Source organism: Hippoglossus stenolepis, chromosome 17 (assembly GCF_022539355.2).
Source record: "Hippoglossus stenolepis isolate QCI-W04-F060 chromosome 17, HSTE1.2, whole genome shotgun sequence".
In the NCBI taxonomy this organism is placed as follows: Eukaryota; Metazoa; Chordata; class Actinopteri; order Pleuronectiformes; family Pleuronectidae; genus Hippoglossus; species Hippoglossus stenolepis.
The window spans coordinates 2,724,003-2,739,926 of NC_061499.1; the positions used below are offsets into that span (position 1 = coordinate 2,724,003).

Sequence of the window (15,924 nt, forward strand, 5' to 3'; positions counted from 1 at the left end):
ATAAAAAAGATCGAAATAAAATATTCAACACTGATTAACAAAGAAAAATACATTTAACAGCAATGATCATTTTTAATTGAATTTGTCTTAAGGTTTCTTTTACATTTGAATGAAACAATAATGTTGATCGGTTTATTCTTCAAGCTGTAAATTTATAAATATATAGAGAAAAAAGAAAAAGTGTGGTAAATTCAGGACAAAGCTCAAGTTATCACTTCATCTAAATATAAACAAAACCTACTGAAAAGTTTGAAAAAATGTTTTATCAAACGATCAACCTTCATTCATTCACATTCAATATGAATAAGTGGTTATTTTAAAAACTCAGAACGATAGTACATCCTCCACTGACTGAATCATGGGAGATTATTTTGTTTTACCCAAATGCATCGTGGGAAGACTCAAAAGAAAAAAGAAAGAACAATCCTTTGTTTAATGTTTGGAGCATTTTTTAAATGAGATGAAATAAGCATTGTTTTATCTTTTATTTCTGTATTTGTTCTTTCACTGCTCAGCAGGTGGGCGGAGTCTAAGAGCAACAGTGACTCACAACTTGATCTAAATCAAATAGATTTTGCACAAAATAAAAAAAGCCCAGGGTCTCAGGTGATGTCCACACGAGTTCCAACACGTTCAGCTGGTCTCTGCCCCCTTAGTTTTACATGTGGACCAATGATGATGAATACAGATGCTATCAGCAGTCGTCTCCAGATGTGGACACTGATCAGTGTCAAACATGGTGCGAGCAGCTGTTCACTTGTGTCACGTGATTGGTTCACAGCTGCTGATCTTCTCTTTACTTCATTTGATTTGAGTTTTTCAGTTTTTCCTTCACTAACTCTGAGACTCCGCCTCCAGACACACCCACAGAGGGTGGACTCTCGATGAGGTCCGAGACGATAAATAAAAAATAAATAATTAGGATTTATAAAAATTGACTATGCAGCCTGAAGGTACACTTCAGGCTGCATACACAGAGGATGAACTCTAGAACAATAACTCGTAGAGTTCCGAAAGGAATTCAGACCCTTCGTCAATCCCACATCCTAGATCAATGCAAACAATCTTTTACAGAGACTTCTAGAATCCCCTTCCTGAGCACACAGATATGAGATATGTTCAAGAGTCAAACGGAACTTAGTCAAGTTTGGACAATCTACATCAAACTTGCATGTAAAACTAAACTTCCTTAGAATTCTAAAGTCCTTTCGATTACGTCTCGACTCTGTTCAGGTGACGTAGACAATCTTCTAAAGTCACATCTAGAGAATGGTTCAGCTGTTCATATTAAACACTTCTGTGCTTTTTGAACTTTAATATTTTGCTGTAGAGTCTGGACCCTTCTAGAACTCTAGAACAACTCTGCAGACACAGTCACTGTGGATCTGGAGTCGTATCAGCGTCATTCTAATTAAATCTAGAATCAATAAAACTGATTCACGACTGATGTTCTTGAACTCAGACAGTTCTGGAATTCAGTGGAGTTCTCATGAAGTAAATCTGGATCAGACTCTTGGCTCCAAAGTCCATTTCCTGGTTGACTGCAGACTCATCTACTGTTGGTCTACTGCTTAGTCGGGGGCTGGCTCCTGCCTCCTGATTGGCTGGCCCTCTGAGGAACAGGGAGTGGACTTTTGCGATGAAGACTGGAAAAGATTCATCAGGTCGTGGAACCGCAGACTCACCTGCAGGTAACAGAAAAAGACAAATGTCCTCACGTCAGCTTCAGACCTTTCAGTCTACAACTACCTGCACAATGAAGCCCCGCCCCCGCTCACCTGTTGGGCGGTCTTGTTTCCCAGCTGGGCGGACACCTGTCTGAATGTTTTCCTATTGGCTCCTCTCTGCTGACAGGCAGTCAAGATGGCGCGGTCTGCCTCACTGAAACAGGAAGTGATGTTTTAGATGCTTTTTCCATGTTGAACAATGTTTTCTAGTTATGATGTTTGATAGTTGACAAGATGTTTTCATGATGTGTTGTATCAGACACCATCTCATGACCCAGCAGCAGCTGGACCTGCTGCACCTGATTAAAGCCACAGGTAAATATCAGTTAGCTCATCATCTGGGTGTTTCTGTGTTTTTGTTCTGACCGAGTCCAGACGACGACTTTCTCTCCAGTTGACGTCGTCGAGATGTTTCTAGCACAAACTGGCCGCTCCTGTACTTCCTCTTCTTCACTTCCTGTCTCACGCGCTTCAGATGTCTGACGGTCGACTCCCTTCCTGTTCCTGTGAGGACGACTCTGGAAAACAGAGTCCGTCTTCATGGCCTCAGAGCTGGTTGCTATGGGCGACGAGTGGGTGTGAAACTGCAGGAAAAGCTGTTGCAGGTCTTGATGATGTCTGAGAAGAGACGAGATCTGAGAGAGGAAAAGAAAATCGGATCAATCAGGAAAAATCTTTTTATATTATAAATTTTAATCTACATGATAAACTGATTTCACCTGAAACTCATCAATTAGTCTGGTTTCATTTACAAACTTTATCAGGATCAGCTGATTTATGAGGGGGTCAAAGGTCATCGTCTACCTTGTCCATGTCTTCAGGTGGGGGGGTGGGGCTTCCCTGTAGCACTGACACCACCTGCTGGTAGAGGGAGGAGGTTTCTCCCAGACTCTGTCCCAGTCGCCGTAGAAACCGCCGGCTGCACTCAAACAGCTGTTGCTCTAAAAACTGGCAGAGAGATACCACAGAAGAAGAGTTACCGCAGGTTTAGCCTGAACCTCGGTGATGTCACAGTGATGTCACTCACCAGTCCGCAGCGCCGCGCCTGTTCTCCGTTCAGGAAGGCGGCAAAGTCTCTGAGCAGCTGAGGCCACGGCCGCAGCAAACCGCTCAGTCTGTCGTACAGACGCTCAGGGGCCCCCGAGGCCTCCAGGGGCCCCGCGGCTGAAAACTGATCCAACAACTGCAGCAGCTGCTCAGAGACGCCTGGAGACGCCTGCACCACGTCACACACCTGAGAAACATGACAGCATCAGCTCACTGGACCAATCAGGAAAACAAAATCACCACCTGACTGTATATACATCATTAACTGTATATAAAGATCATCAGTGACTGTATATAAAGATGATCAGCGACTGTATATAAAGATGATCAGCGACTGTATATAAAGATGATCAGTGACTGTATATAAAGAGGATCAGTGACTGTATATAAAGAGGATCAGTGACTGTATATAAAGATGATCAGTGACTGTATATAAAGATGATCAGTGACTGTATATAAAGATGATCAGTGACTGTATATAAAGACCATCAGTGACTGTATATAAAGATGATCAGTGACTGTATATAAAGACCAGTGACTGTATATAAAGACCATCAGTGACTGTATATAAAGATGATCAGTGACTGTATATAAAGACGATCAGTAACTGTATATAAAGACCATCAGTGACTGTATATAAAGATGATCAGTGACTGTATATAAAGATGATCAGTGACTGTATATAAAGAGGACCATCAGTGACTGTATATAAAGATGATCAGTAACTGTATATAAAGAGGATCAGTGACTGTATATAAAGAGGATCAGTGACTGTATATAAAGAGGATCAGTGACTGTATATAAAGACCATCAGTGACTGTATATAAAGATGATCAGTGACTGTATATAAAGACCAGTGACTGTATATAAAGACATCAGTGACTGTATATAAAGATGATCAGTGACTGTATATAAAGACGATCAGTAACTGTATATAAAGAGGATCAGTGACTGTATATAAAGATGATCAGTGACTGTATATAAAGAGGATCAGTGACTGTATATAAAGAGGATCAGTGACTGTATATAAAGACATCAGTGACTGTATATAAAGAGGATCAGTGACTGTATATAAAGACCATCAGTGACTGTATATAAAGATGATCAGTGACTGTATATAAAGACCATCAGTGACTGTATATAAAGATGATCAGTGACTGTATATAAAGATGATCAGTGACTGTATATAAAGACCATCAGTGACTGTATATAAAGATGATCAGTGACTGTATATAAAGATGATCAGTGACTGTATATAAAGACATCAGTGACTGTATATAAAGATGATCAGTGACTGTATATAAAGATGATCAGTGACTGTATATAAAGACCATCAGTGACTGTATATAAAGATGATCAGTGACTGTATATAAAGACCAGTGACTGTATATAAAGACTATCAGTGACTGTATATAAAGATGATCAGTGACTGTATATAAAGAGGATCAGTGACTGTATATAAAGACCATCAGTGACTGTATATAAAGATGATCAGTGACTGTATATAAAGACCAGTGACTGTATATAAAGACGATCAGTGACTGTATATAAAGATGATCAGTGACTGTATATAAAGAGGATCAGTGACTGTATATAAAGATGATCAGTGACTGTATATAAAGATGATCAGTGACTGTATATAAAGAGGATCAGTGACTGTATATAAAGAGGATCAGTGACTGTATATAAAGACGATCAGTGACTGTATATAAAGAGGATCAGTGACTGTATATAAAGACCTCAGTGACTGTAGTCGACTGTATATAAAGATGATCAGTGACTGTATATAAAGAGATGATCAGTGACTGTATATAAAGATGATCAGTGACTGTATATAAAGATGATCAGTGACTGTATATAAAGAGGATCAGTGACTGTATATAAAGACATCAGTGACTGTATATAAAGAGGATCAGTGACTGTATATAAAGACCATCAGTGACTGTATATAAAGACCATCAGTGACTGTATATAAAGATGATCAGTGACTGTATATAAAGATGATCAGTGACTGTATATAAAGATGATCTGACTGTTATAAAGATGACGTGACTGATATAAAGGATCAGTGACTGTATATAAAGACGATCAGTGACTGTATATAAAGATGATCAGTGACTGTATATAAAGACCATCAGTGACTGTATATAAAGAGGATCAGTGACTGTATATAAAGACCAGTGACTGTATATAAAGACCATCAGTGACTGTATATAAAGAAGATCAGTGACTGTATATAAAGACGATCAGTGACTGTATATAAAGAGGATCAGTGACTGTATATAAAGATGATCAGTAACTGTATATAAAGAGGATCAGTGACTGTATATAAAGAGGATCAGTGACTGTATATAAAGATGATCAGTGACTGTATATAAAGACCATCAGTGACTGTATATAAAGATGATCAGTGACTGTATATAAAGACCAGTGACTGTATATAAAGACCATCAGTGACTGTATATAAAGATGATCAGTGACTGTATATAAAGATGATCAGTGACTGTATATAAAGACGATCAGTGACTGTATATAAAGAGGATCAGTGACTGTATATAAAGATGATCAGTGACTGTATATAAAGATGATCAGTGACTGTATATAAAGATGATCAGTGACTGTATATAAAGATGATCAGTGACTGTATATAAAGACGATCAGTGACTGTATATAAAGATGATCAGTGACTGTATATAAAGATGATCAGTGACTGTATATAAAGACGATCAGTGACTGTATATAAAGATGATCAGTGACTGTATATAAAGAGGATCAGTGACTGTATATAAAGAGGATCAGTGACTGTATATAAAGATGATCAGTGACTGTATATAAACTAAAAGATGTTAGTCTCACTCTGTTGAGATAATCCTTTGCAAACGCTTCATCCTCTCTCTGATCTTCATCGGCCTGCTCCTCTTCCTCCTCAGTTTCTTCTGGCAACAATTTCTCCTACAAAGACAAAGAATATTAATCGGACGTAATAATAACATTAATTATCGATAATCAGCTGAAAGATGGAGATGCTCAGTGCACTGACGAAACGAGTTTGAAAATGATCAGATGAATTGATTCACACCTGCAGCTGGAGGACGCCGGCTCTGGATTCATCTGAAGACGTCACTCCATCATCATCATCATCATCATCACCTCCTTCTTCTTCTTCTTCTTCTGCTGTCGACGGCGTCTGAGTCACGTCCTGCTCACTCTCTGACTCCACCTCTTTGGGGTCGGCCAGGTCTTCCAGATTGGCGACACTTCCTGCAGCACTGGACGATGACTCCGACAGGGCCAAAAGGAATTCGCTCTCCTCTTCCTCCTCTTCCATATTCACACTGATGACATCGTCGTCCTCCTCGACCCCCACTGGAGAAGGGGCGGGGCCATCAGGAGGAGGAGGAGGAGCGAGTGCCTCCACATTACTCCTCACTGCTTCTCCGTTCATTGTGTGTTTCTCTCTCCTTCTCCTCCTCAGGCCTGCAAGAGTTTGAAAGTGGCGTCTGATTTGCTGTGTGGTTGCCGGGGCCACAGCGGCAGTAGTGATGTCAGCGGTGTCAGTTCTGGTCAGGAGGAGTCGGCTTAGGAGGACTCGTGAGGGGCTGAGAGCCCGGGGGTGACAGGGTTTGTGAGGAGAGAGAGGTGCGGGACAAGAGGGGTACACCTGTCCATCAGGTAAGGGGGAGGAGTCAGCAGGAGAAGGCGGGAGGGGCTGCTGCAGCATGACAAAGCCGATGCGTTTGAAGTCCAGGTCTTTGGGAAGGCGGGGGGGATATCTTGTCCCAGAGGGGAAGCTGTACTTGTTGGAGGCGGAGCGTAGGAAGGTCAGGTGACTCTGACGGAGTCGAGACCCCCTGCAGGTGGGCGGGGCCTCAGGGGTAGAGCCAGAAGGGGCATTATACCGTTTTATGGTTGGATATATTACAGGAAGACTCCGCTGAGAAAACGTAAAAAACAGTGATGGAGATTTGTTAACTTGATATAACACCTTAACATGTTTATAACATATAAATGCCGGGGTTCCAAAAATCGGACACTATGTGTTTGTGTGTTACTGACGTTAACTTTCACCTACCACCAGCCACAGAGGCATGACGCTCTCCTCTCTCTCCACTGGGGGGCGTTGCTCTGCTGGATTAACAGGACCAAAGGCCACCGGCATCGGCCACAACACCCGATGATACCTGAACACCTGCGGGGGGGATCACAAGGGTGAACACACACACAGGTTTGTACTGAAATCAGCCGCATCAGTGTCATCGCTGTATTACCTTTACTATATTATCAGGGACACCAGGTCGGCAGCACTGCAGGATTCTACGTCGGACCTGCACCAGAGTCTTCCTCAGCAGGAACTGGGACACCAGTTTAGTCGGGTCACATGACCCTTCCATGTTCCTGAGACCCAGAACCAGGAGGCTGAAAACACACACACACACACACACACACACACACACACACACACACACACACACACACACACACACACACACACACACACACACACACACACACACACACAGAGTTAAACACCAAGTCCAACACCAAGTCCAACACAAATTTACAGCAGCAGTTTGACATATGTGCGTTTACCAGTCCTCAGCTGCAGTGAATGCAGCTGTCCTGCGGGGGCAGTACAGAGCCGGGTCCAGGCTGGCACAGGGCAGTAGCTCTGGGTAGAGGAAGACCGGACGAGTGGTAAAGAGCCAGGCGAGTTCAGCTGGCATCACAGGGTAACAACGCACTGCACATGTAGAGATACACAACACACACAATCAAACATCAGGCTGCTTTAAAATCACTTCACTTTCACTATGTAGCTAATGTTAGCATTAGCAGCTACACTACACAGGAGGTCTCATCAGAGACATCCCATCATTCCAAGCTGCAGGTGGACTCACTGTATCCTCTGGCATCAGGTGGGTGGTGTTGCGACTTGTAGCTGATGGGAGTCTGCCGCAGCTCCTCCATCAGCTGCAGCGCCCCCTGCAGGTTAGACGATCTAAAGACGCTGCAGAAACCAGGACGAGATGAGGACATGAGCAGCTCGGCTCTTTGAGCCAACACATCCAGCTCAACCTGGGGGGGGGGGACAAATAACAGTGAAGATATTTTTCAAATCTTGACTTCTATTCTAAGTGAGGTGCGATGATGTTTGTGTGTTACCAGGAACTGTCGGGTGGTCTCAGCCTCACTCTGAAGTTTGGTCACAGGTGAACTCAACAGGTGAATCTGAGTCAGCAGCTGAACGTGCTGAGAGACACACACAGTGTGATAGAGGTCAGGCTTCACAAACATAGTTTCATCGTGTGTGTGTGTGTGTGTGTGTGTGTGTACCTGTTGTAGATGCTGCTGCAGTCTGCTCTTTTGTTTTCCGTCCAGTTTCAGTGTGTACGGTTCAGGACCGTATATGTGTGTGTTACACAGTGGGTGTGTCTGCCGTCTGTTCCTCATCCAAGCTAGCTGCTGCTTTACTGTACGCAGCTCTGTGATTGGTCCATCCTCTTCATCAACCAGCCCACTGTCAAATGAACACTTGCAGTCAGTGTGTGTGTGTGTCTGTGAGTGTGTGTGTGTCTGTGAGTGTGTGTGTGAGTGATATATACATGCTGTGCTGATCCTGAACAGGGTGTATTTCCTCCTGTGGCTCCTCCTCTTCCTCGTGACCTTCATCGTCCCCTTCCTGTCCTGCAAGGTCTTCCTTTAACTGACACACACACACACACACACACACACACACACACACACACACACACACACACACACACACACACACACACACACACACACACACACAGGTTTTGTGAGTGAAACATGTTCACATAACTGAGTGAACATGAGGCTGTTCAGTGTGAGAGAATCACCGTTTCAAACAGCTCCTCCATCAGCTCGTTCACTTCCTTCTCTAGACGACAAACAGAACATCGTCAGAGTCTGGATTCATCACAGCTCAACACATCACCTGAGCACAAGGTCTTCAAACCAGGAAGAAACCAGTGTGTGTGTGTGTGTGTGTGTGTGTGTGTGTGTGTACTGACTGGTGATGCGGACAGCCTTGTCGTCACGGTAATCCTCCTGGTCAGGTTCATCAATGTCAGCCAGGAAGTTGTACTCTGGGTCATCATCATCATCACACTCCTCTGAGAGAGAAAGATGTAGTCATACGTGCAAGTGTACACACACACACACACACACACACACACACACACACACACACACACACACACACACACACACACACACACACACACACACACACACACACACACACACACACACACACACACACACACACACACACACCTTCATTTTCCATGTCTGAGCTCATTAGGCCTCTTAGCCAATCAGTCCAGTCCCTGTCCTTATGGGCGGAGCTGGAGTCGTACATGTCTGGTGTGATGTCCGGTGCTCGGAGCTCCGCCTCCAGCTGGCCCAGTGGGACGTCACGTAGAGTCCGCTTGGACCGAGTCCGGTACGCCATCAGACCCGCGGCGGCCTCTGGCTCCGACAGAGGCTGACAGGGGCAGAGGGTTATTCATTTATTTTTTCAGTGAGTACATATATGACAGACACAAAACAGTCTGTTCCTCCAACTCAATCAGAGTTTGACTCAATAATCACCAAACACGAAGACCCTCAAATACAAGAGTACTGAGTACTGAGTACTGAGACCCCCTGACCAAGTCCCAACACTGAACACCTCCCCCTGTTCAACACAGAGACCATTTCAAAATGAAATGTTAACACACAACAGCTCTACCGACCGGTCCGACAGATCCACCAACCGGTCCTAAACCTCGACTGACAGGTCTTAAAGTTCTATCGACTGGTCCTGAAGATCTACATACCTCAAAGACGGTCATGTAGTTCCATCATAACTACTCTGATGCTTGAACCTTCTGTACTGTTACCTGACAGGGTGTTCTCGAGTGTTACCTGGTATGGTTCCATACACACGGCGAGCTCCTCCTCCACAGCATGAAGTTTCTCCAGAAACGTGCAGTCAGTCACTGCTTTGGGGGGCGGTGCTTTGGGTGGAGGGGGAGGGCCCATTGAGACAGACCTCACCCTCAAAATCCTGGACCGGCTCCGAGAAGTCTGAAGTGGGGTGGGAGAAAGTTTTTTGGTTTGCATTTATTTTTTGTGGTTATGTGACCAAAGATCAACCAAACACAACAAAGGAGAGGTGGAGTTTACAGATCTGTTCAAGACGATTATCAGTGTAGATCTGTCACAGCCGGGAAACACAAACCAACTCGTATGTAAAAACTAATGTTACAGTGAATAAGAAGGTCTGAGAGGTTTCACCTGCCAGGGGCTGCAGCTGTCCTCCTCCACTCGGCTCAGGCGACTTCCTCTGGGAGACGAAGCTGTGCTCTCCATGTCGCTCTCCTGGAACGTCTACCAACACAAATAATCCAGAACCAATCGTCAGTCAGCACTTTATTATCAACATCAGGCTCACACTGTACTGCAGCCAATCAGAGCAGGGTCTCACATCTTCAGCCGTCTCGTCCTCATCTTCTTCATCAGGACGATACTCTTCATCAGAGGAGTCTTCCTCAGCCAGATGGATGTCTACGAACTGAGGAGGCTGAACACAAAAGAACAGGGGCAGAGTTTGCTGGAGTTTAGCGACGGGTACGATTTTTGAAAATATTTTGAGATGTGGATGGTTGACCTTTGACCCTACCTTGTTGACTTCATTGGATTTCTTGATGGGAGAAATGTTCCAGGCTGGAATCACCTGTCAAGTACAAGGAAACATGTTTCTATGATTGGATATTAAACAGAAACAACATGAAGCAGCGGTTGAACAGATGTTGTGTCTCACCACTCCTTTCTCCACCACTTCTTTAAACTTGGATCGAGTCATTTTCGGCTCCTGATGAAACAGAAACAGTGATGATGTGATTCAGTGAAGAGACGCACGACGCCACGCTTTGAATGGACGAAACACTGAGACTCACAAATGGAGGGATGGCCTCTGTCTCGTTGATAGCAGCTTTCATCATGGCCACCACATGTTCATTAGTGATTACTTCCTGTAGGTCAGAGGTCAGATTTGTTGTTGTTTAATGTTTTTATCAACGTGTTCAGGTGTCAGCTCCTGCAGATAAACTCACGTGGATGATGTTTCTGACGTTCACTGTTGTCAGGTTGTGTTGTTTGGACTTTGTCTCCAGTGATTGGTCCAGCTGTCTGTCAATCTCCATCTCCTCCTTTTCGTCGCTCTCTGAACCTCTGGCCCCCTGCTCCTCTTCCTCCTCAGTCCGTTTCCCTCTCCTCTTCCTCACTGGTCTCCTCCTCGCTGCCTTCACCTCCAGCTGACTGTCCTCTGACATACACATACATGTTACACTCAGGATCTGCTTCTTGATTGGTCAGTGAGCAGACTGACACATCACTGTGTGTCAGTCACTGTGTGTCAGTCACTGTGTGTCAGTCACTGTGTGTCAGTCACTGTGTGTCAGTCTGCCAGAACAGGCAACAACTTTTCTTCAGGCTCCTGATTGGCCGTCATGGTTTGATGGTTAGTGTTCTATCACTGCCTGGCTGGGATTGAACTGAATCATGGATTGGTGTGTGTGTGTGTGTGTGTGTGTGTGTGTGTGTGTGTGTTACCCATGGTGATGATGAGGCTGGAGTCAGTGGTATCTTCCTCCACCAGCAGGTAACCTTCATCCTCCTCCTCAGTTTCACCCCATGCAGGAGCTGGGAGGGGAGGCAGCAGCAAAGCATCATGGGAGAGCAGCTGAGGACCGGGGGGGGTGAGGCTCCGGCTGGAGGAGGTGGTAGCAGGTGGGGACGGGGACGGGCCAAGTCGGAGGCGTTTGCGGACCGGGTTCATTGTGGAGGACCATGACCTCTGACCTCTGACCTCTGCAGACACATCAGATCATTGTTTGTACAACAGCACCACAAAGATGTTTTGACTGTATAATAAATAATTCACTAGTTTGTATAGCACCAAATCACAAAATACATTATGTCAAAGCCCTGTTTGTATTATAAATAAAGTTTAATATCATTTGTATTGAATATTAAGTTCAGAGACAGTGTTGCGACCAGAGACAGAGAGAAAGAGACAGACAGAGAGACAGAGAGACACAGAGACAGAGACAGAGAGAGAGAGACAGAGACAGAGAGACAGAGAGGTTCAGAGAGAAGACAGAGACACAGAGAGACAGAGAGGTTCAGAGAGAGAGAGACAGAGACACAGAGACAGAGGACAGAGACAGAGAGAGAGAGAGACAGAGAGGTCAGAGAGAGAGAGACAGAGACACAGAGAGACAGAGAGACAGAGAAAGAGACAGAGAGAGAGAGACAGAAAGAGACAGAGAGGTTCAGAGAGAGAGAGACGAGACACAAGAGACAGAGAGACAGAGAAAGAGACAGAGAGAGAAGACAGAGAAAAGACAGAATCAGAGAGAGAGAGAGACAGAGACACAGAGAGACAAGGTTCAGAGAGAGAGACAGAGACACAGAGAGACAGAGAGGTTCAGAGGAGAGAGAGACAGAGACACAGGAGACAGAGAGGTTCAGAGAGAAGACAGAGACACAGAGACAGAAGAGAGACAAAGAGAGAGAGAAGAGGTTCAGGACAAGAGAAGAACAGAGACAGAGGAGAGAGAGAGACAGAGAGTTCAGAACAGGCAGAGACAGACAGAGACACAGACAGAGACAAGACAGAGACAGAGAGAGAGACAGAGAAACAGAAGACAGAGAGGTTCAGAGAGAGAGACACAGACAGAGAGAGGTTCAGAGATCAGAGAGAGAGACACAGACAGAGAGAGAGAGAGACAGAGACACAGAGAGAGAGAACACAGAGAGAGAGAAGACAGAGAGAGAGAAGAGAACAGAGACACAGAGAGAGAGACACACAGAGAGAGAGGAGAAAGAGAAGACACAGAAGACAGGAGAGAGAGACACAGAGAGGGAGAGAGACACAGACAGACAGACACAGACAGAGACACAGACAGAGAGAGAGACACAGAGAGAGAGAGAGACAGAGAGAGACACAGACAGACAGAGACAGACAGACAGAGACAGACAGAGAGACAGACAGAGACACAGACAGAGACACAGACAGACAGAGGTGTAAACCGGGTCCATCTCTGTTCTCTACGTGTTTTCCTCTGCAGCTAACATGCTAACATGCTAACAACGTCCAGCCTGCTACAAACCTCCGTTAGTCCCGTTACCGGTCCCGGTTCGTCTCTAACCGGATCCTTCCGGTCCCTTTCGAACCTCAGCTCCGGAACAAGAGAAAGTCACTTACCCGCCACAACGATCAGACGCTTGAGCTGAAGAACACGTTTCCGGGTGTGCGTGATGACGCAGAGGTGACGTCGGCAGGAGTAGCGAAGTGACGGCGTGACTAAATCAAATGTGTTGTTTCTTTATTATCAGAAGTCAGAAGTATCAGAAGTATTTATTTATTGCCAAGTAGGTTTACACCTACCTGGAATTTGCCTTGGTATAGGTGCATACAAGGAACATAAAACATAAAAACACAGTAAGTACTACACACATGAAAAAAACAAAAAAAAACAAATATAAAATAAAAAGATATATATAGAAAAAAATATATAAAATAAAGTAAATGCAAAATAGGAGTGCAATGAGAATGTGCAATGTGCAGTTTAATGTGTGTTAATGTAACACAGACTTAAAGACACAAACAGACATTCAAAACACCAGAAGAAGAAAAACACCAGAGTTATCAAATAAGTCACATTAAATCTGTTTGAGAACCGGAAGCCTTTTCCTCAGCAGAGCAACTACCTGAACAAAGGTATACTGTAGTATATTATACTGTTGTAGTACAGTATGTTGTAGTTTAGGGTGATGTAGTATAGTACAATAATTAACCTGGCATGAAGAGTAAATGTTCATTGTGAATACAAATATAACAAATTACCCAAGACTACACAGACAATGGGAGTTTCACACACACACACACACACACACACACACACACACACACACACACACACACACACACACACACAACACACACACACAACACACATCAGCATTTTAATGCAATATGAACAAGGTTTGACATATGGATATGTAAAACGTGAGGAAATACTTTACATTATTTATTTCACATGCTCTCCAACAGCCTGTCAAATTGGACTGTGTACAGATGCACACACAGGCAGACAGAAATGTAGGCTATAAAAAATAAATATATATAATACAAAATATAAGGAGAGTCTGAAATGTGCTGTACTGACAGCTAGCTTCATGTCGACAAGAAGAAACACTAATGATGCTCCTCGTGCGAGCAGCCGCCTGGCTGTTCACAGGAAGCAGGGCGAGCTGAAGACAAACTGTCCATGTCCAGAACAGAGACATGAGGTCAGTGACACCGGAACACATCTGGAGCGTCTGAAGGGTCCGTCCTCGTCCCTGCAGCTGGACACGTCCCTCTACTGGTTTAGATTCTGTGAGAACTGAGCACAACGTTTCTCTTTCTGCTGATGTCACGTTCTGACCATGGTGCGGACACTTAGCATAAGCATTGTGTTCCTTGGTTCTCACTTCAGGTAGGTGGCGTTGTTGTGGCTAACGCTCCTTTAGCTTCAGAGCTAAATGAAATAAATGGTAAAAGCTGTGTTGTTGAAGTTAAAAGTTCAGAACTAATCTAAAGTAAAGAACCAGAGAATCTCAAGTTAGTTCTAACATTAAACTTTATTCAACATTTTTCCAGTAAAAGAGAAAATTATACAAACTGGTCACCAGGGGGCAGAGTCTGCGGTAACCATGGAGATCAAACATTCAGCTTCATTGATCCTGTGATCTCTGGCTCCTCCTGGCGGCGGGACTGAGAATCTTCAGCTGCTTCATCACCTGCAGACCGAGTGATTTAACGGTCCGGACACACGCCCGGGACCTGCCGGGACTGGGACCGGGACCGGGACCTTCTACCGGGAGCTGCTCGGGGTCGGTGACCGTCACGGTGACCGGCTTGTTCCGGTGGAACAGGGACTCTCTCCGGTGCGTGCGCGGGCTCTCGGCCAGCACGGCCCGGAAGCCGTAGGGCGTGGTCACGTCCTCCACGTGCGGCAGCGGCATGTCCGCTGACTCTGCCGCTGCAGCGGCGGAGCGACGCGGAATTCTGAGCCTTGGCGGCAGGCGGAGCAGGAACCGGGGGGAGGCCGCGGGGCTGGGCGGGACCTCCGGGGGACTGGCTCCCGCACTGTCCTCATCGTGGTCGGACAGGAGTCTGACCCAGTCCGGCGAGCTCCGGTGAAGGGACAAAATGAGGCGCGGACTGCGGGACGGGATGAGGAAGGCGGGGAGTCGTTCCGGAGTCAGGACCAGGGTCCGCAGAGATGATCCGGATTTAATGACCGACATGATCCTGAGGCTGCAGAGACAAGAGGGTTCAGAAGACCAGCAGGTCTGACCCGGTTCAGTCAGACTAGATCCTGACCTGGACCAGAACTTACTTCCAGAGGATCAGAGCAGTGAGGTCCACTCACCTGGTCTGAAGTGAACTGAGGGTCTTTGTCAGCAGCTGGATCCAATCCCACTGATCAGACCTGGTCCTCATTTATAAAACACTGGAGGATTCATACTAAAAGTCCACGTGCACACAAAGGATTCATTAAACCGTGCACACGCACGCTGAGGATTCACTTCGTAAATCACAGGTCACCTGGACACGTGCGTACAGGAATCTGCCTCATGCCCCGCCCTCTACACGCCCACATTCAACCTTCTGACCAATGGGGTTCTCTGGCAAATGACCATCAAGTGATGACAAGACGTGGAGGTGATGTCATTAATAAAGAAAATACACTGTGCTGACACGTTGCTGTGAAAACAGAAATAACAAAGTGATTTAAAGTTTCTCATCAGAATGTGAAGGAACAGGTTTTATCTCCGGAACGGCTTCTTAATGATTTAATAATTTAACTGCTGAAAAAGGTTCAAAGTGTCTGAGCACAAGAAAGACTGATGGGTCAAAGGATATTATGGGATGTTGGCAGTGATAAAGTCACATTATCTGAATCAAAAGGGTTCATCTGACTGTCTTTAAATCTGTATTTCACCAAAAGTCAAAAGTAAATTTTGGACAAAAACTGAACAAAAAAAAAACACAAACCAAACTCCATTTGGATTTTTCAGGTTTTTA

General features: G+C 45.0%; 2 protein-coding genes across 4 annotated transcripts; both read right to left on the reverse strand.

Annotated features, from left to right (window-relative positions):
• Positions 1 to 118: 118 nt before the first annotated feature.
• Positions 119 to 13,084, reverse strand: gon4la (gon-4 like a). The gene is made up of 26 exons (XM_047344175.1): positions 12,959 to 13,084; positions 11,397 to 11,647; positions 10,898 to 11,109; positions 10,742 to 10,816; positions 10,606 to 10,656; positions 10,465 to 10,518; positions 10,270 to 10,365; positions 10,080 to 10,172; positions 9,708 to 9,869; positions 9,075 to 9,285; positions 8,810 to 8,911; positions 8,636 to 8,676; positions 8,378 to 8,478; positions 8,109 to 8,292; positions 7,938 to 8,024; positions 7,673 to 7,850; positions 7,365 to 7,515; positions 7,043 to 7,190; positions 6,847 to 6,963; positions 5,854 to 6,708; positions 5,631 to 5,726; positions 2,755 to 2,961; positions 2,532 to 2,675; positions 2,094 to 2,362; positions 1,779 to 1,881; positions 119 to 1,685 (listed from the first exon to the last, which is right to left on the reverse strand). The coding sequence occupies exons 2-26, from the start codon at positions 11,620 to 11,622 to the stop codon at positions 1,572 to 1,574; spliced, it is 4,077 nt and encodes a 1,358-aa protein (XP_047200131.1). The 5' UTR covers positions 11,623 to 11,647; positions 12,959 to 13,084; the 3' UTR covers positions 119 to 1,571.
• Positions 13,085 to 14,455: 1,371 nt separating this feature from the next.
• Positions 14,456 to 15,772, reverse strand: LOC118124484 (C2 calcium-dependent domain-containing protein 4C). Of its 3 annotated transcripts, none has more exons than XM_035182351.2 (2): positions 15,269 to 15,772; positions 14,456 to 15,153 (listed from the first exon to the last, which is right to left on the reverse strand). In XM_035182351.2, exons 1-2 carry the CDS (start codon positions 15,337 to 15,339, stop codon positions 14,568 to 14,570), a joined length of 657 nt encoding a protein of 218 aa, XP_035038242.1. In that variant the 5' UTR covers positions 15,340 to 15,772; the 3' UTR covers positions 14,456 to 14,567. The 3 variants fall into 3 exon arrangements, with proteins under 3 accessions (XP_035038242.1, XP_035038243.1, XP_035038244.1); XM_035182352.2 differs by having other exon boundaries at positions 14,456 to 15,188; positions 15,269 to 15,531; XM_035182353.2 differs by having other exon boundaries at positions 15,236 to 15,531.
• Between the last annotated feature and the right edge of the window lie 152 nt (positions 15,773 to 15,924).